This window comes from Loxodonta africana, chromosome 3 (assembly GCF_030014295.1).
Source record: "Loxodonta africana isolate mLoxAfr1 chromosome 3, mLoxAfr1.hap2, whole genome shotgun sequence".
In the NCBI taxonomy this organism is placed as follows: Eukaryota; Metazoa; Chordata; class Mammalia; order Proboscidea; family Elephantidae; genus Loxodonta; species Loxodonta africana.
Window position 1 is genome coordinate 116,528,795 of NC_087344.1, and position 19,829 is coordinate 116,548,623.

General features: G+C 38.9%; 1 protein-coding gene across 1 annotated transcript in view; it reads left to right on the top strand.

Moving 5' to 3' along the window:
• TNNI3K (TNNI3 interacting kinase) overlaps positions 1-19,829 on the top strand; it is a 381,325-nt gene that overhangs the window by 257,241 nt on the left and 104,255 nt on the right. The window contains exons 18-20 of the mRNA XM_010591188.2: positions 6,105-6,157; positions 6,457-6,509; positions 12,068-12,200. Coding sequence (XP_010589490.1) covers positions 6,105-6,157; positions 6,457-6,509; positions 12,068-12,200 — 239 coding nt within the window. The remainder of the gene's footprint in view (positions 1-6,104; positions 6,158-6,456; positions 6,510-12,067; positions 12,201-19,829) is intronic.

Genomic DNA, 19,829 nt, shown 5'->3' on the forward strand with positions numbered 1-19,829 from the left:
TTTCACAGAATTAGACAGTGGAAATGGAAGAGGAACCTCTCAAGGGCTAAAAGTGAGTCGAAATATTCCATAGTAAAGTCGGTTTCTGTTGTGGATTTTGATTCAGGGAGTCACTTGGTTTCTGAGACTCATCACTTCATACCTAGCATACGTAGGGCTTTATAGTTTACAAAGTGTATTTGCATTTTAAGTCATAAAAACATTCTGCAAGCTAGGTCTTGCCTGTATTAACAATAACCAATACCTAATTAGCAGTTCAGAATTTACAAAATTCTACGTATTGGGTCTTTTAATCCCCGTCATTCCTCTCACAAATTTTAAAGATGAGAAAGGAAGGCTCAGAAAGTTAAAATATTCTAATTTGTCCAAAATCACAGGATGAGTGACAGCAAACATTAGGTATTGCCCAGTCTTCTAACTCTTGGCCCCTTGCCCTACATGGTGCCACCTGCCCCTCCTATCCTGACATGTTAGTTCTTTGATTTTCCATCCCTCTTAGGGCCATTCTTTCTACTTTGTTAATGATCTTTTTCATGATTAATTTGTATACTCACTGTGTTCTTTTCTAGGTCTCCCAAAGTGAAAACCACTTTAAATTCTAGATTTTGTATGATAATTCCACTTTCTTCCGTTTAGTTTGTCTTTTGTTCCCAGTCAGGCTGCAGTTAGTCTGCAAGCAAGCACTGCTGTTTCCAGCCCAGAACTAGGCCTTCACAGCAGGGAGAGTAGATGTCTGACAACGGACAGGAATCATTGGTAAACCTGTGCACATCCGCACATTGGCAAACACCATCCTACTATATCATTTCTCCTATAAAATGGATGACAAAAAAGCAGCAATAAAGCCCTTTGAGCTACTGATGCTGCAAGGTTGACTCAGCAGACTTATCAGCTAAGCAAATTGCATCTGGGCTTAAGCCTCACTTGACATAACAAAATTACAAGTTGCCAACCAGTGTGAACTTTTGGAGGCACACTCATTTAGATGAAATCAGAATGTTAAATCCATAAATGCCAAAAATTATTGTGAGAATTAAGGGCTTGTTGACCTTTATCTACTTAAGTCTTTTTAATGCTCTTTACCAAGCTTACTGCTATCTGGAGAGCATTCCTGAGCCACCCTTCAACCTTAAAGATGTTTCTGGAGAGTTTAGAATGTAAGTGTGTGTGTATGAGTGTGCATGTACACTGCTTATGTGTACATGTTTGTATATTACAGTGTCCATCCACCATTTTCCTCCTTCTTTGCAGGGTAACTTATTTCTCCTCATGTCCTACCGTTCTCCTTGATTCCTTTGTCCCTAGCTGGGTGCACTTGGGCTAAGATGCTAGATCAACCAATTAGTGACAGGTTTGCTTATCTTTCTAATTGAAATGTAAGGAGTCTACCTCATGGGGCTGTTGCCATCAAATGTTGTCATGTGCATGAAGGTGTTCTGTAAACCATCATATGCAACAGAAAACTGCCTCTCCCAGAATTTTACAGAAAAACAAGCAGACAAAAATGAATCTCATAGGTGGTCTTTTTTGGGGAAACAGTCTTGGAATTCCCAACAGCCTTCTTTGATTTCTTTCTTCTGGTTCTGATTATAGTCTGGTATATACTCTCGTGTGCCTGACTGACTTCCCAGGTCAGACTGCAAGTTCTCTGTTAGCAGGGCCAGAATTTCTGTCCAGACATCTAATTGTAGCAGGCTTATTCTTTGGAACCAGTCAGCTTCTCCTAAAAAGGGCAGACTTTTAGAGTCAGAGAGACTGAAATTTAAATGCTGGTTTCACCTCTGACCAGCTATAATACTGTCCACCTGATTTAACCTCTCTGCACTCAATTATCCATCTGTAAAATAGGTATGCTGATACAGACCATATGGGGTCTCTAGGAGGAAATGAAAAATGATGGAAGCACTGGTACCTGCCCACAGGAGGTCCTCAATCAATATTTGCTACCTTCTGTCTTTCCTGTCACACTTCCCCTCACTGGCCCACCAATCCTACAATATTCACTGCCTCACTCTTCTCAAAACTTGCAGTTTATGACATCTTTGAATAATAAACTCTTGAACATATCACTAAAGATAATTGCACCATTTCTATTTTCCTACCTGGCTTAACTTATCTCCTTCCCTGGGTACCCTCCACTCCAAGTTGGATGACCCTTCAAATGACCTCTCTGACTCCAGAGACCGAGCATGGTTCTCACCAAGGACTCTGTGCTGTTTGCTGGATTAGTACAGATTTCTTTCCCCTTTGCCTCTGCTTGTCCCCCTCCATTTATTTAGCTCCAGATAGGAAGTATGTCTTAGTAATAACTGAAGAAATGAATGAATGGATCATAGAGGTAGTTCCAAAAATTAATTCTGGGTAGAGTCGTTAGAAAAGAGGTAGAGAAATCCAAAAGACAACCCTGAAGTGGATAAGAAATTTCATTTTATTCTGGATTCTTCCTAGAGTACTCTCCTTCTGCACTTTCATTTTTATAGCAACCCTTTTGAAATTTGGTCTATTTGCTGCTCTGAACTCATATTGTCCCATGTTCCTAAATTGTTACTGCATCCTTTGTTTTGTTTGATTTGCTGTTGTTTGTCAAAGATGCAAGAGTTCACTTTGAATGTGATTTTGACTTGATAAATGCTGGTCGGTATAGTGGTTAAGACCTACGGCTGCTAACCAAAAGGCTGGCAGTTTGAATCCACCAGGCGCACCGTGGAAACTCTACGGAGAAGTCCTACTCTGTCCTATAGGGTCGTTATGAGTTGGAATCGACTTGACAGTGATGGGTTTGGTTTTGGGGCTTTTTTCATAGGTATTTATCTATGAGTGAGCCCAAGCTTTCCAAGAATAACATCGACTTTAGTTAAGTTTCACAGCTTCCCAAATAAGTCACTATGATTTTTATAAATTCCTAGGCTTTTTGGTAAGACAACTCTGTACGATTGGACATATTATAGCTTTGTGATTAAGAATTCCAAGCTAGAAATTTGGAGGTGATCCTTGGATTTTTCATCTCTTTTGTCCTCTGTATCTAAGCTGCCCAAGATCTAGACACTTCTTTCAGCTGTTTTAATGGGTTCACCCTATCCCTTTTCTGTTTCCACTCTACATTCCTACCTCATTTCTCCAGTGTTCAATTATTCTTGAACAGCAGTCTCTCTGCTTTCAGAACATCACACTCTATGTATTAAAACCTCTGCTAGCTCCTTGTTACCTCCTGCATGTAGTCCAGAATTCCCGCCAAGGCTGTCAGAGTCCCTTATAATTCAACCTCATACTGCACCTAATTTCCCCTATTATTCTTCAGCATTTTAGTAAATACATTCTTCTTGTAATGCCAATTACATACTACACATATTTCCAATTCTTGGCCTTTCCCCAAATCTTCCCCTAACCTGGAGTTCTTTCCCTTGTCCACCTACCTCCTCTACTCCTTGCTAAAATGTAAGCTCGAAGGGCAAAGTCTTTGCCTGTCTTGTTCACCACTATATCCCAACATATAGGAAGTTTTCTGACGCATGATAGGCACTTAGCAAATATTTTTAGACTTACTAATTGACTGTCCTTCAAGGTCCACTTTAATCTCTTAACTCACATGGTTTTCTCTGAATCTGAATGCTACCTGCATTCATCTTTGTTTTCACCTACAGATGAAAGGCCCCTTGAAGATGGAATCCACAACTTGTATTACGTTGTATCCCAACCCCCTCCTGAGTGTTTTGATAATGTGAGAATAGTAAATATCATGCTTTGGAGAAAAGTACATGTCCCAAGTATGACCCATGGATGGCTCATAAAATACACATTCATTGATTGCCTACTGTTTGCCAGGCACTATTCTGAGATGGTGACCTAGGTGAACTGAATTCTAGTCCACACTGCACTAGCTACCCATTAAACTCTGTTGATATGCTTAAATTCTCTGAGCCTCTAAGAATAAAGAGCTAACCTAGTTTAATCCTAGAGGATTAAACTAGGTTAGCTCTAATGTCTCCTCCAGTTCTTGGATTCCCTGAATTTTAACTATGTGTTTATAGATTGATGAGTGGTATTCAGTAAGTACTTGATGATTAAATAATGTAACCTTTACCCTTCTGAACCCATGACTATTACTTGAAACAGGGTCCAATTTCAGTTTGTTTTCATTTATTTCTTTGTGCAACAAATGATCATTGAATATTTCTATGTGATAAACATTGTGTAAAAATGCCGGCAATACTACAGTGAACAAGATGCAATCCCTGCATCTTGAGACATCCACCTCTTATACTAGAGTGTACTACGTGGTGACCCAGTGGCCAGATTCACTTAAGTTTCTTTTATAGAGGAGTGAAAGTTTGCTAAACAACAGCCTACACACACACACACACACACAATTCCAACCAGTTGGTATAATCACTCTTAGTAACAGAAATTATTTACTTTGGAAGAAGTTAAAAACAAAAGAATGAATAAACAAAGTATGCACTAGAAGTGTAACTTCTTTGGGACTTCTCTAGATCCATGGTTTTGAGGCCTTGCCTCAATGGCTGCTATACCGGAAAAGGAGAAGTTTAAGTAGGGGCTGGGTGAGCCTTTCTTTATATTTATGTAGAGCAGCTCCATTTGCAAGCCTGTTTTATGATTCAACACAATGCTGCTAAAAAAAAAAAAAAACATTTTCGTGATCACTGTTCTAGATAACTAATTTGAATTAGAAATAAAATAAGAAAGAAGATGCTGTATATATAATGTTAGTATCATTGACACATCCATGCTCTAATGATCTCTGTGGACTGTAAGATCCATTTTCCTCTGAAAGGCCAAAGGATTGTAGTGCTGAAACTCCCCCAAGTCCTTCAAGGAATCTTGATGCATTTTTCTTGTTGCATTTGAACTTCCAGAGAGCCCATGGTGCTGTATTGTTCTTTGTCACTACGGTGGCGTGCTTATCATGTGTGTTAATTGGGGGTTCCTTTTTCAACATCTCCCAATGCCTCTACACTGGACTAATCCAAGCAAGTGACTTTGAACGCATTCTAGATTTTCAGTAGTTGCAAAGAGGATTAAGTCTATACTCCAAAGATAAAGTTCATTAACAATATGAGAGAAATGCTAAAGTAACTTTCATATAAAGCTCAAGTCGATGCCAGAAAGCATTCATATACATAATTCAATATTGTTCTGGACCTCTTTGGGACTGGAAAATAATAGCATTTTTTTTTTCTTATTTTGATCACAAAGCAAAGTAATTAAGGAGAACACATAAAATGTACCGCAGCCTAGATTTACTAAAAGAAATTTAATGGGATCTGCTAATACTGGAATGACTCATTTACAAGCCAAATATGAAATGGGTGTAAAGAAAGACATTCAATAAGAAGCATTCAAAGACAATACTGGATCACAATCTTGGCATATGTTTGTCTCGAAGATACCCCCAGCCCAATTCACTAATATGTGGGACGAATGCCCCCTCTTCGGCTCTGCCCCAGTCTTGATTTACTTCTTGAAAAGGGCCCTCTTCTTAATCTAGTTTGAATTCTGGGTTGAAAGGGAGACTTTGGGAACCTTTATTCCTTCTCCTCCCCCAAAACCATAAAACATGGTTTAGCTGGCATTATTTCACAATCCTTAAAAGCATTCCTTTGTCCTGGGATTGTAGCTAGAATGTATTGGCCAAGACATTTTTCACAGAGTTGTTTTACTATATTCATTTCAAGCCCTGCCTGACCTGTCCTTGCACCTAGGATTCCCACAAAGCTGTTTCCTTGCTCTGACTCTAGTGTGCTCTCAGATGCCTTTGCTCTTTGCTGGTAACTACCGATGAGCCTCTAGGAGTTGAAAAACTGATCTTCAGCTAACCGGTCTTTTTGACAAGTTTAGAGGATTTATCCAGGAAGCCTGGATACTTTCAATGTTAGGTAAAACATGATCACATTTTGTAGATTTTTTTTTTTTTTTTAATTAGCAAAATTGAGAAAATCAGAGTCACTAGCCTGAGATCGATGTTATCATTTTGCAGCCTGTTTACCCTCTGGGCTGCAGTAATGATGGCTCTTGTCATCTTCCTTGAAGCACCAGTCGGATTAGGAAATAGTAAACTTTACTCAAAGCCTGCTTTTTTCTTACAGTCACAATATTCTTCTCTATGAGGATGGGCATGCTGTGGTAGCAGATTTTGGAGGTGAGATTTCCATGAATAATGCCCCAAATGACATCAGCTTCTTTCCTCATTCCTAGTTAGTACCTGATATTGCATGATGAATACAAAAATGTATTTCACACAGACAGCTATACTCCTCTAAGTCATTCAAATTCCAGTGGCCCTGAATTTTGAAAGTATAGTATTTATTTTCAGTTTTTCCTCATTTATATCCTCAGCCAAAAAAAAAAAAAAGGAAGTGAGAATCTAAACCCGACACGGGTTTTGACTTTGGTTTTGAGCTATTTCCTTGACATGAATTTGTTTTCTCTTTTCCTCAGAATCAAGATTTCTGCAGTCTCTGGATGAAGACAACATGACAAAACAACCTGGGGTTTGCTGCGCTTGCGTTCCCTATAGTTAACGAAACAATTAAAATGTGTAAACTCAGCCTGAGAGGCAGGGAGATGAGAGCTAATTCAACTGAAAACAATGTCACTGTCCCAGGGGCAGAATAAGGTTTTCTGCTTTTATTTTCAGTGAGCCCCAAAAGAACTATTTCAAGGCTCTGCTAGAGAGATCAATTTAGAACATGTTACGGATAAAATAATACTGAATTTGTTTTAAATATAACTGGAAGGTATATTTAGATCTACTTAGGGTCCCTGGGTGGCAATGGTTTGTGCTTGAATACTAACCTAAAGGTTGGCAGTTCAAACCTACCCAGGGCAATGGGGAAGAAAGGCCTGGTGATCTGCTTCTGTGACAATTACAACCAAGAAAACCCAATGGAGCAGTTTCATTTTGTAATATATGAGTCACCATGAGTAGGAATTGACTGCACAGTGAGTTTGGTTTGGGTTTATTAAGTAGTAGAGGAGGCAGTGGTGGTTCAGTGGTAAAATTCTTGCCTTCCATTAGGGAGAGCCAGGTTCAATCCCTGGCCGATGCACCACAAGCACAGCTACGGCCTGTCTGTCAGTAGAGGCCTGCATGTCCCTGGTGGTGGAGTGGTTAAGTGTTTGGCTGTTAACCATAAAGCTTGGCAGTTCAAATCCCCCAGTTGCTCCTTGGAAACCCTATGGGGCAGTTCTACTCTGTCCTGTAGGGTCGCTGTGAGGTGGAATTGACTCGACAGCAGTGGGTTTGGTTTTTGTTTGGTACAATGCTGAATAGTTTTCAGTGGAGATTCCAGACTAAAATGGACAAGGAAGCAGGCCAGGTGATCTTTTTCCAAAAATCAGCCAATAAAAACCCTATGGATCACCATATCCAATCTGCAACCAATCGTGGGGAATGCGCAGATCAGGCAGTGTTTCATTTTGTTGTGAGTCACCATGAGTTGAGAGGGCTGACCCTACAGTGGCTAACAGCAACATTACGTAGTAAACATTTAATAGGTAAATGCCTATACAGGTAGTTACGGACTAAGTTCTATTCACATTTTACCTTCTTGGTTCTTTGCACAGCGTCTGGCACATGGTAAATCCTCAATTAATGTTTGTTGAATGCATGAATGAAAGAGTACAAAAAAAGATTTAAAAAAAGGAATACAGTGTAGAAATTTGAACAAAGTGCTACAAAAGCACAGAGGGAAAAAAAAGATGTCACTTGGCTTTCTACCCTCCCCTCTCTGGCCCCAGGGCACCTTTCTAGCCTCACCACGGTGTCTCTCAAACCCCCTGTACACCAGCACACACACCTCCCGCCATCCCCAAGCATGCCGTTTACTGTCACATGGTATTGACTTTGCCTGTGTTCTGTCCTCTGCTTGAAAAGCCCTTCACTATGCCACACCTGGATAAAGCCTCTCATCTTGCAAGGCACAGGCAAGTTGCCCTCACCCTCACCCTCCCCGCACACAAACACCCACGTACACAAAAAATCCTTTTTCCTTGGCGCTTTTGTCACACTTTGTTCACATTGGTAGTTTGTACTCTTATTCATTTATTCAACAAACATTGAGGACCTACCACGTGACAGGCACTGTGCAAAGGACCAAGAATGCAAAATAAAATAAAAATTTTGTCCTCGACCTCAAAGAACTCATTGTCTAGTGGGGAAAACATAGTAATAGGCAAATAGACTTAAAGCAATGTAGGAGTTCAGTGAGAGAGGTATGCCCAAGCATTATGGAAGCACAAAAGGGATGAATAGGAGTTAAGCAGATGATGAGGAGAACGGAAGAGGGTACCAGGCAGCATGAATAGCAAGAACAAAGGTACAGAGAATGAGAAACTCCAGACTTCCTGGGGGAGCTTCAAATCACTTGGCATTGTTAGCACATACAATGTGAGGGAGGGAAAGTGAGAGATGAGTTAGAGAGGAAGGCAGGAGCCACATCGTGGGCAATGTTGTATTGTAAGTAGGCTTCTGCGTGCCGGTTTCCCCAGTTAGATTTCACTCATTTGTTCAACAAATGTTTATGAAGCTCCTACTCTAAGCCAGACATTCTTCTAGGAACTGGGGATATTGCAGTGAATAAAATAAAATTTTTGTTTTCATGGGGCTAATATTCTACTGGGAGGCTGTAGATACCAAACAAATTAACAGATATGTAATATATCAGGTGGTGATGAAGAAAGAAAAAAATTAAGGAAATGAATGGAGAGTGATGAGGCGTGGTTCAGATAGGGTGACAGAAAAGAGAACATTTGATAAGTTAATTGATATTTGTGCAAAGATTGAAAGTGGGAGTCATCCATGTGAATCTGGGGGAAGAGCTTACAGACAGGGGAAAGAGTACGTGCAAAGGCCCTGAGGCAGGAGAGTGCTTGATGTGTTCAAGGCCAGAGTGGCTGGAATGGATGAGAAGTGAGGAGAATGGTAGGTAAGGTAAGAAAGGTGGGAAGAACAAGTCCCTCTCTGGCCAGATCCACCAAGCCTAATCTACCATGTGGGGCATAATCAGTAAAAAAAAAAAAACCAGCTGCCATGGAATTGATTCCGTAAAGTGCTCAGCTGCTAACTGAATGGTTGGAGGTTCGAGTCCATCCAGAGGTGCCTCAGAAAAAAGACCTGGTGATCTACTTCCAAAAAATCAGCCATCAAAAACACTATGAGGTTCAGTTCTACTCTGACACACGTAAGATCTTCATGTGGGACATAAACAAATGACAACAAAAAACCTGTTGCTGTTGAGTCGATTCCAACTCATATCAATTCTATAGGACAGGGTAGAAATGCCCCATATGGTTTCTAAGGCTGTAAATCTTTATGGAAGCAGACTGACACATCTTTTTCCCATGGAGCGGTTGGTGGCTTTGAACCACCAGCCTTTCAGTTAGCAGCTGAATGCTTAACAACTGCACCACCAGGGCTCCTCTGTGGGACATGTGGTTGTGTTGCTAGGTGCCGTTCAGTCAGTTCTGACTCAGCGACCCTACGTACAACAGAACGAAACACTGCCCGATCCTGCACCGTCCTCACAATCATTGTTATGCTTGAGTCCATTGTTGCAGCCACAGTGTCAGTCCATCTCATTGACAGTCTTCCTTTGTTGTTGTTTTTTTTTGCTGACCCTCTACTTTAAAAAAAATTTTTTTTTTCTCTACTTTACCAAGAATGATGTCCTTCTCCAGGAACTGATCCCTCCTGATAACATGACCAAATTATGTGAGACAAAGTCTCATCATCCTCGCTTCTTAGGAGCACTCTGGCTATACTTCTTCCAAGACAGATTTGTTGGTTCTTTTGGCTGACCATAGTATACTCAATATTCTTCGCCAACACCATAATGCAAAGGCATCAAATCTTATTCATTGCCCAGCTTTCGCATGCATGTAAGGCAACTGAAAACACCATGGCTTGGGTCAGAAGATCCTGGTGGCGTAGTGATTAAGTGCTACGGCTGCTAACCAAAAGGTTGGCAGTTCGAATCCGCCAGGTGCTCCTTGGAAACTGTAGGAGACAGTTCTCCTCTGTCCTCTAGAGTCGCTATGAGTCCGAATCGACTCGACGGCAGTGGGGTTTTTTTTTGGTTTTGAGTCAGGCTCACCTTAGTCTTCAAGGTAACATCTTTGCTTTTCAACACTTTAAAGAGGTCCTTTGTAGCAGATTTGCCCAGTGAAATATATCATTTGATTTCTTGACTGCTTCTTCCATGGGTGTTGATTGTGGATCCAAGCCAAACAAAATCCTTGACAACTCCAATCCTCTCTTCGTTTATCATGACGTTGCTTATTGGTCTAGTTGTGAGGATTTTTGTTTTCTTTATGTTGAGGTTTAATCCATATCGAAGGCTATATGTGGGACATAGAGACAGCTAAATCAATGGCTTTCAACCCTGGCTGCACATTAAAATCTCTAAGAACTTTTAAAAAGCATAATGCCTGAATCCAACTCCCAGCAATTCTGATTCAATTGGCCTGGCGTTGATCTTGGGTGCCTGTATCTTTTTAAAGTTTTATAGGTGATTCTAAATTTAGCCGGTTGAGATTCACTAACTAAATAAACTTTTGTTGAATTGAATTGAACCAACAAGTAATATTAATTCTTTTATCCTAGTGGCATAGTCTTTAAACACAAGTGCTACTATAGATTTATTTTGAAGGCTATTTTGTTTCTTACTGGTTATGTGGCCTTATGTAAGTTCCCTAATTATTGCTTCCCTGTGCAAAAATGGGCATACTGTATGCTTACTCCCACTTACACAATGTTATGACACAATGTATAATCTGCTATGTGTTGTTGTTGTTGTTAGGTTATGTGGAGTCAGTTCTGACTCACAGCAACCCTATGTACAATAACAGAGGCTATTTAGAGTGTAAAAGCTCAAGGGGAAGAATTGCACCATAATAGAAATAAAGATATTCTTGGAAAGCTGTAATTATGTATGATTTCAAAATAAGGTAGACACTTCAAAAGAATTATCCAGCAGCTAACACTAAGTATAATGAAAGAATATTGGTTTCTCTCAGTGAAAATACAAAAAAAAAAGGTGTTTGGCAAAGTTCGTTGATAGGATACGGAGCCACGGGATTTTAAAGCTGGAAGGGCCTAACTTCTTTGTTTTGTCCTTGAGGAATCTGAGGTCCAGGAAGCATAAGTAACTTGTCCAGAGCTCCAGAGCTACCGAAACAGTGGCAGAGCCCCAACTAAAATTTTCATCTCTTAACTCAAAATCCAGTGCTCTATCCATAAATAAACCAAAGTTATGCATTTGCATTCAGAATGGAAATTTATTTTTTAAAGTGAAGAATATGTAGTTTTACATCAAGAGAATGTAAATACTGTCATTGTAAAATACAAGGACAGAACTTTGTACAGAGTAACTTGTAACATCTCACGGGCTTTCTTTCTGGAATATTGCACAAACAGCATCCAGGAACAACACATCTGGGCAAACAAAGGAGATGTGATGTACCTGATTTAGCCTGTGAGAAATCTGCTTCACTGAACTATTCTGGGTACTCCCCTATGGCCCTTTCTCTCCTCAGTCGTGAGGACACTATTTATGGTCCTAATTTAGTGTCTTCCTAAATTATAACCAAAAGGCCTGGACAAGGGACAGTGTTTCAGACATGGCCTGATTCATTCCCAGGAAGTCATAGAGTACCTGGATAAATTCATGACTGACTATTCAGAAGCTCAGTAAGGCTCCTAGAGGAAAGATACAGATAAACAACAATGGTGCTGTTGGGATAACCATTTTATGAGAGGCAGATTTTCTTGATGATTAATACTGTTGTGACATTTTTGGAAGAATTATGGATTTTATGCTCTTTCAATGAGTAAAAATGTTCCCTTTGAGAAGCTGAACAGCAGCAGACAACAGGATATGTGGCTGGTTTATTACACACATTGAGGGCAGTATCAATGTTATTTTATGCTTATCTATATCTTTTGAGAGCATCGGAGAAGACTTAACAAATCCTCACTTAGAAGAATATTGTTCTACAGTGGAAGAGCTAAATGCTTGGTCAATGACCTGTGGATACTTTTGACATGCAGAATCTCCGTTGGATGGCTCCTGAGGTGTTCACTCAGTGCACCAGGTACACCATCAAGGCTGACGTCTTCAGCTATGCCCTGTGTCTGTGGGAACTTCTCACCGGCGAAATTCCATTTGCTCATCTGAAACCAGGTAAGATATGTCAAAATTAAAGTCTCTCTTTTCCAAAGTTCGATGCATTTTCACAACTGCAAGGAACATTTTTTCCCAAAAATGATTATTCTCAGTGGGATGGCAAAGTGGGAGGTAATTAAACAATCTTAAATTGTTTTAAAGTGTGTGCACAATCTAGAACAGTTAATTTGACCTAACTCTGTGATTTTAGACACAGGCACACAGAAGTGTAGGTGCATTTTATTGAAGTGTAGGGCTTTGATTTATGTGTTGTTAATAAAACAAGCAAATGACTATGGCTGTGTGGCGGTGGGTCCAAATAATATGGACAAGGTAGTATTTACTTTTTGAAATTAGATTTTAGAAGTGCCTTTTTAATGTGTATATAGGGGTGAGCTGAAAGCAACAACACATGGAAATAACTTATCAGGGCTGCTTTCTGTGTTTCATGTTATAGAAAAAAAGAAGTGCTTTTCCTAATAATTTTATATTACATATATGGATATATTCCAAAAATGGGGTTTGTGAGTAAGCCTAATTTTTGTTCATAATATATATTATACTCTGTGTCCATGTAGAAGGTGGAGGCTGGGAATTCAATCACGCCCAAAATGTGCACATATCTGAGGTTTGAAGTAAACTATATTTATGCCTATGACCCCATGTTATTTGGATTGGTCTTGTATCTTGTCACACTGAACTCTGCTATTTACATATTTGTGTCCACTAGTAGACTTTTAAAGGAGCCCTGGTGATGCAGTGTCTAAAGTGTTCAGCTGCTAAGTGAAAGGTCAGTGGTTTGAACCCACCAGCCATTCCAATGAAGATGTGGCAGTCTGCTTCCGTAAAAATTTACAGCCTTGGAAATCTTATAGGGTAGTTCTACTCTGTCCTATAGGGTTGCTATGAGCCAAACTCAGCTCCATGACAATGGTTTGGCATATGAGTTTCTGTATAGATTTTAAAATCAGTTTGTCAATGTCTACCAAAAAAAAAAAAAGCTGGAATTTTATTGGATTACATTGGAGTCCCTGAGTGGTGCACAAGCACTCAGCTGTTAATCAAAAGGTTGGAGATTTGAGTCTGCCTCACGTTCAGTTGCCATGAGTGGGACTTGACTGGATGGCAATTGGTTATTGGATAGATCAGTTTGGGGAGAATTGACATCTTAACCATGTTGAGTCTTGTAATCCATAAACATAGCATATCTCTCTCTTAATTTAGGTTTTCTTTAATTTCTCTCATCAATGTTTATTGTAGTTTTCAGCACAAACATACAAACCTTGAACATATTTTAGATTTATCTCTATGTATCTCATGGTTTTGATGCTATTTTTTTTTTATTTCAATACCCAATTGTCCTTTGCTAGTATTTTTGGCTGGCTAGTATACAGAAAAATAAAATTTTTGTATAATAACCTAATGTCCTACAAACTTGTTAAACTCACTTTATCAGTTCTAATAGTTCTTTTATATATTCCTTGGGATTTTCTACATATATGATTATGCCATCTGTGAATAAAGATAATTTTATTTCTTTCTTTCCAATTTGTATGTCTTTAATATCTTTTTCTTACCTTCTTGCACTGGCCAAGACCTCCAATATACCAATGAATATGAATAAAACCAAAAACCAAACCCATTGCCTTTGAGTTGATTCTGACTCATAGCAGCCCTACAGAACAGAGTAAAACTGCCCCATCAAGTTTCCAAGAGGCAGGAGGTAGATTCAAGCTGCAACCTTTTGGTTAACAGCCATAGCTCCTAACCGCTGTGCCACCAGGGCACTGAATAGGAATGGTGACATAATTCAAATGTACCTACTTTTCAATATTTCACCCAGTACCACTGTAGCTGAAACTGCCATCTTTATCACTTGAACCACTGGAATAGCATTTTGACCACTCTCCCTTTGTCCATTCTTGTTCCCCCCTTCCTCTTCGATCCCCATACATCCACTGGTGTGATGTTATAAAATTGTAAACCTGATTATGTTACTGTTGCTTAAAATCATTCTATGACTTCCCATGTTCTCAGGATTAAATCTCGAAAGCCTTAACATATCTTACAAGACTCCGTGATCCTATATCTCTGACCTTACTCCTATTTTACTTTCCATGCTCCAGGCATGCTAGCTTTTGTTTATCTTACTATTACCGCATTTTCTTTTGTTTTCCATAATGTTTCATTTCTTGTGGCCTCTGGGCCCTTTCACAAGCTCAGTTTCCTCAGAAAAATCAGTCATTGATGACTACCACAAAGATTATTATGAAGATCAAATGACATGATGTTTTGGGATCCAACTTTGTAAATTGAAAACTATCTGCGACTGAAAGATGTTAGATAAGTGTAAAATGCAATAACACAAGGCCAGGTCTTCCTAAGTTTCTATATGAGTTGTATTCTCATTTTCCAGGTTGTCCACATAGAAATTTCAAAGTCATCCTTGACTCCTCTCACCTCATTTCTTTCCTGCCTGCCTTCTTTATTTTTCTTTTTTCAATTTTTCTACTTTTATATTCTACTTTCTAAATATCTCTTAAAACTATCCCCTTCTTCAATGCCACTTCCTGTCACTTCACATTTCACTTGTAGAGTTCTGAACCGTATCTTACCTGATCCTTTTGTCCAGTTTTGCTCACCTTCTCTTTTTCATCCATTCACCATGCTACAGCTAGATTCAGCTTTCTAAAAATTTAAATTTGATCATATGGTTTCCCTTACTTAAATCTCCAATGTTATTCTTTTGCTCTTTAGGTAAAAACAAAATTTCTTTAAAGAGTCTATAAAGCCCTCACAATTACGTCCCTGCTTCCCGCCTCATGTCTACGTCTTGTCACTTGCAGCCTCTCATCTATGTTCTGGTCATATCTTCTCACTCCTCCATGCCTTTGCACACATGCCAGACACACTCTTTCCTGCTTTTAGTTACACTAATAATTCCAATCTGCTTTTAGGTCTTAGCTTAAATATAACTCCCAAAATACCTTCCTTAATTCTCCAGCATCAAGTTAAGTGCATTGTCCTCCATACTCCAAGTCACCATTTATCATAGTCTTTATTATAGTATTTACTCACACCATTTTGAAGTTTCCTTCACTCTATTATCCTTTTCTAGTTATAAACAAAGGATCTATATTACCATCTACCCCAGTATCATTTGTTAATTATACAAATGACTATTTCAAGGAGATAAACATTCCCCCTCATGGACCTGGAGAAATATTTACTCTATCTGGAGGGAGAATATTATGCAATAAAATACTTAAAAGTCTTGCCTAAGAATAACTTGATTCCTGTATTCTAGATATTAGAATTTATAGCATTGTATTGGAAAGACAGTTTGTTTATGATAGATGTTGAATTTTTTAAAGTTGGACAGTGACTATGCATCAAGAAGCGAGACTGCTAATATCATTGCAGTGGTTAGACAATGTAGTATATGTTCAGCAATAAATTATGTGAAGCATCAGATTCAATAGAAGCTACATATTAGCCTTTTGCAGTGAGGAACAAATCCATGACTACAATGCATGGCAGCATTATCAATTACGGTAGTAGCAACATTACACATGGCTCATCCTTCTGGCTTCACTGGATCCTATCTCCTGGGATAAGCATAAAAGTAGTACACAAATATTACCATTGACTCCTATGCAAGTGAGAGATATACATTCAGGAGACCTTGTGGTCAGGGTCTTTTTTGTATACCTTTTTATAAAGTGTAAATTTATCTTATAATCTCAAGTTAGAAAGAACCAAAAAAGACATCACAGACAGCAACTCTGTGATATCTGAGTCCCTTCTGTGCCATAGGTCATCAGTTCACATGTCCACAGGGCCAGGGGAAGCAGGTAAATGCTTGAAGCAGGATGGTGTGACAAACAGGAAGTCATGTGCTCTGCCTCAAGGGGCGCTGCCAGCCAGTTCCAGCCAATGATGTCATTGAGAACACAGGGATGGCCTGTCCACTGTTCCATTTAAACTAATGTGCCTGTTTGTTAGAAATCAAAAGATTTTTCAACTTTGATAATTCAACTTAAACATTTTACAGGCGGACACTGTAAGGGCTGTAAAGAATTGGCATAGTGTGTAAGAGCGTGAATCTAGTGACTCTGGAAAAGTTACTTAACCTGGGTATACCTCAGTTTCTTTCAAAACAGGGATAGTAATGGGACCTACCTCAAAGAATGAGAACAATGTCTGGCAATAGAAAGACCTCAACAAATGTTATTATTTTTAGGCCACATGGAGTGTCTCTTCTGGACCAGGAACTGTCCTAGAATAAGAGGAAAACAAATAGGAATAGGACATTGCTCAGTCCCCCAAAGTATTCACAGTGCAGGGAAGGATTGTGGAAGTACAATCTGCTCATTAAATGCCCCACTTGAGAAAAGCACAGAAGAATAAGGATGCTTCCTGGAGGAGCCTCCTACCTAGACTAGGGGTGGGAGAACGATAGGGGAAGACTAGGGAAGGCTTCTTAGAGCAATTGAGGCCTGAACTGCATCTTAACCTAATTGAGTAGGTAAAGCATGGGAAGGTGGAGAAGGTGTTCCAAGAGGAAGCATTATTGGCAAGGTGCACAGGCATAAGAGACCCACAAGTAGTTCAATAAGAATGAATTGAAGAGTACAAGGCAGTCATTCCCAGGACACAATGCTGTAAGTGTAAATTGAAACCAGGTGGCGAAGAGTCTTGTGTGCCAACCACAAAAAGTCACTATAGGATTTTAAGCAAGGATATAGTGTAAACCTATTATTATTTTAGAACACACTCTCTTGCTGCAAACTAAAGGCTGAAGTGACAGAGTTCAACACCAGAGGTAAGAAGACCAGTTGTCTAGATGAGAATTCGTAAGACCTTAACTTGGGTAGTAGATTTGGAAGAGAAAGGAGGGGCTGTTTTGGGGAGATTTTAATAGGACTTGTGATGGATTGAGGTGGCAGCATGGGGAATGGGAGGAGTCAATGATGACTTCCAGGCTTCTGGCTTATCCAGCAGGAGGATGGTGGTTACAGGAAGAGGAGCAGATTTGAGAGAGGAGTGATGAGATTAGAAGGAGAAGAAGCCAAGATGTGAAGCCAGGCAGAAAGAGAAGAACTAGGCAAAATGAGAGAGGAGCTGGCATGACCTGGCAAACATAAGCTGGTCTGGATAAATTTCAGAGAAAAGCACTAACCCTTCCCTCCCCAATTTTCATTCTTTCCTGGCCCTGTCTGCTCTGATGTATCAAGAGACACTAAAGAAGGCTGGGATAAATTAATCCGTCAATATGTATTTTATTCAATATAATTCCCTTACAACCAGGTGCCCAATTTTTTAGATCACTTTCAGATTATAGTCTGGGGCCAAAGAAGAGAGCCTCTTATTTTCCTTTTGTCTTCATGTGTAATGCCAGCTGGTTTACAAGAAGATTCAACTCTATATCTGGAGATTCTTGGCATCCTTAATGCCAGGCTCTAACCAAGGATATAGCAGTAAATTAAGAATGTCTGCAAACTTATTCTTGCCTGATTTTGATAAGACTTCATATTGAGACTCCAGCTCAGAGTTGCAAACTGTCAGTTCTACAGCCAAAATGGATTGCAGGCTTTTTTTTTTTTTTTTCTCACAACTATTTTTTAAAAATATATGAATTAAAGTACATTTAGAAACACAATTATGTCACAGGTCTGATATGTAGCCATTTGAGTTTGCAACCCTTGCTTAAATGTTAGATGGTTAGCTCTTCTCCATATAGGATGAGGGCCCTAAAGCATCCTGAACATAATAACGTTATAAGGTGATGTGGACTACGTTTTGACAAATAGTAGGAAAACAGGAGCAAGCTAAAGTTCTGAAATCGCATGTTTGCTGTGCTAATCCTCACTGGTTTATCACTGAAAAGACAAGAGCTAGCCAGTCACTACACAGATCACTGGAAAGATCAAATCGGTCCAATGGATGGTGGTATTTCTATGAATATAGCTGATATTAACATTCCAATACTTCATTATACTGACAAAGGTTGCGATGAGAACAGACAATGGTGCAAATTAATCTATTCTACTGACAGTCTATAATGAGAATGGGATGTGGTTTAAAAAATTAAGCCATTCTTAGTATAATCTCAAGATTGCAATTGCATGGTCCCTCTCAGATGCTATATACTCTGCTGATACATCATTGAAAAGTGTCAGGTTAACAAAGAGAGCATCTTAGTGCTTGCTGGGTTGGTGGAACACATTTGCATTGTCTCACCACAACCTTGCACATTAAAAGCAATGAAGTGGGGTCAATTGTGTTTTTAAGAACACACACATAAACAACAAAAAAAAAAATTTACTAATTTTATTTTAGTCAAAACTTACTTCCCTCTTTTTTATATGAATGCTGAGATTTAATTTTATAAAAAGGGAGAGGAAACATGATAAGTTATTTTAGGAATTCAGATTCTAGTACCAATTTATCCATTAGCAGTATGTCACTAATTAAATTCATCATGGAGCGCTGCATAGTCATCCTCTCTGCAATGGCCAGATTGCATTATGAGCTGCAGCGGATGACAAGAGATGGTTTGTAGCTTAGAAATTTGCAGTAACTCAATGTAATGTTTTAGTTGGGATTCATACTCAGAGAGAAAATGTCTCAAAAGGAACTAAATTTTCTGGTTCAAACGGAACAGAAAATGTACAAGGATGTTTCAGATATTTAGTTCTTAGGTCCAGACTAACAGGAATCAGTAAGACACTTATATCTATAGATGATAATAATAACAGGGACAACATCAGCTAACACTTATTGAAAGCCAACAGTGTGTGAGGTGCTGTATGTACATTATCTCACTTAATCCTAATAACAACCTGTGGTTTAGGTTCTATTAGGACAAGACATAGGCTCAATGTCACATGTAGTATGAAGTATAAAAAAATAAAAAATAAAAATTTATTTTTTATTTTTTTATAGGCAAGGCTTAAATGCATGGCTCCCCAAAGCAGGTACTCATAAACATTATACTACCTCCTCACCACCTCATGTTACATTTAGAGAAATTAATACCCACAGAGGCAAATTGGATTAATTAGGATCTCACAGAGAGTTAAGAGCAAAGCCAGACTGGAAATCAGGCCTCCAGATTTCCTGGTTAAGAGCATTTCTGAAGATCTTGTACTCCTTCAGTTTATTAAAACCTTTTTCCCCAAATGTTTCAAACAAAAGAAAATGTTATAGACCAAATATGCCACCAGATTTCAATAATTCATCATATTTTGTTGTAATTTAATATTAAACTATTATACTCATTCGACAATGTTTCTTGATGGCTAGGCATTGTGTTCTAGCCTGAAAACATAATAATGAGTAAGATGTTAATTGGCATTAATCCAAATTTTCATTCAGTAAATGTTTACCAGGTCTTATATATCAGAATCTATATTATTTTCCAGTAAAATCATATTTTGACTTACCTAATTTATTGATTCATTCAGTAAATACTTTATTTACTGAATGCCTACTAATTGCCAGTCATTGTGTTAGGCATGTGGCATAAAGTTCACAGTTCCTAACTTCACAGGCCTTACAATCTATTTGCAGAGGCAAGCAAGTAAATTAGCAATTAAGTGTAATATATGCTATGATAGATAGTGCAGGGGGCTATGGAAATAT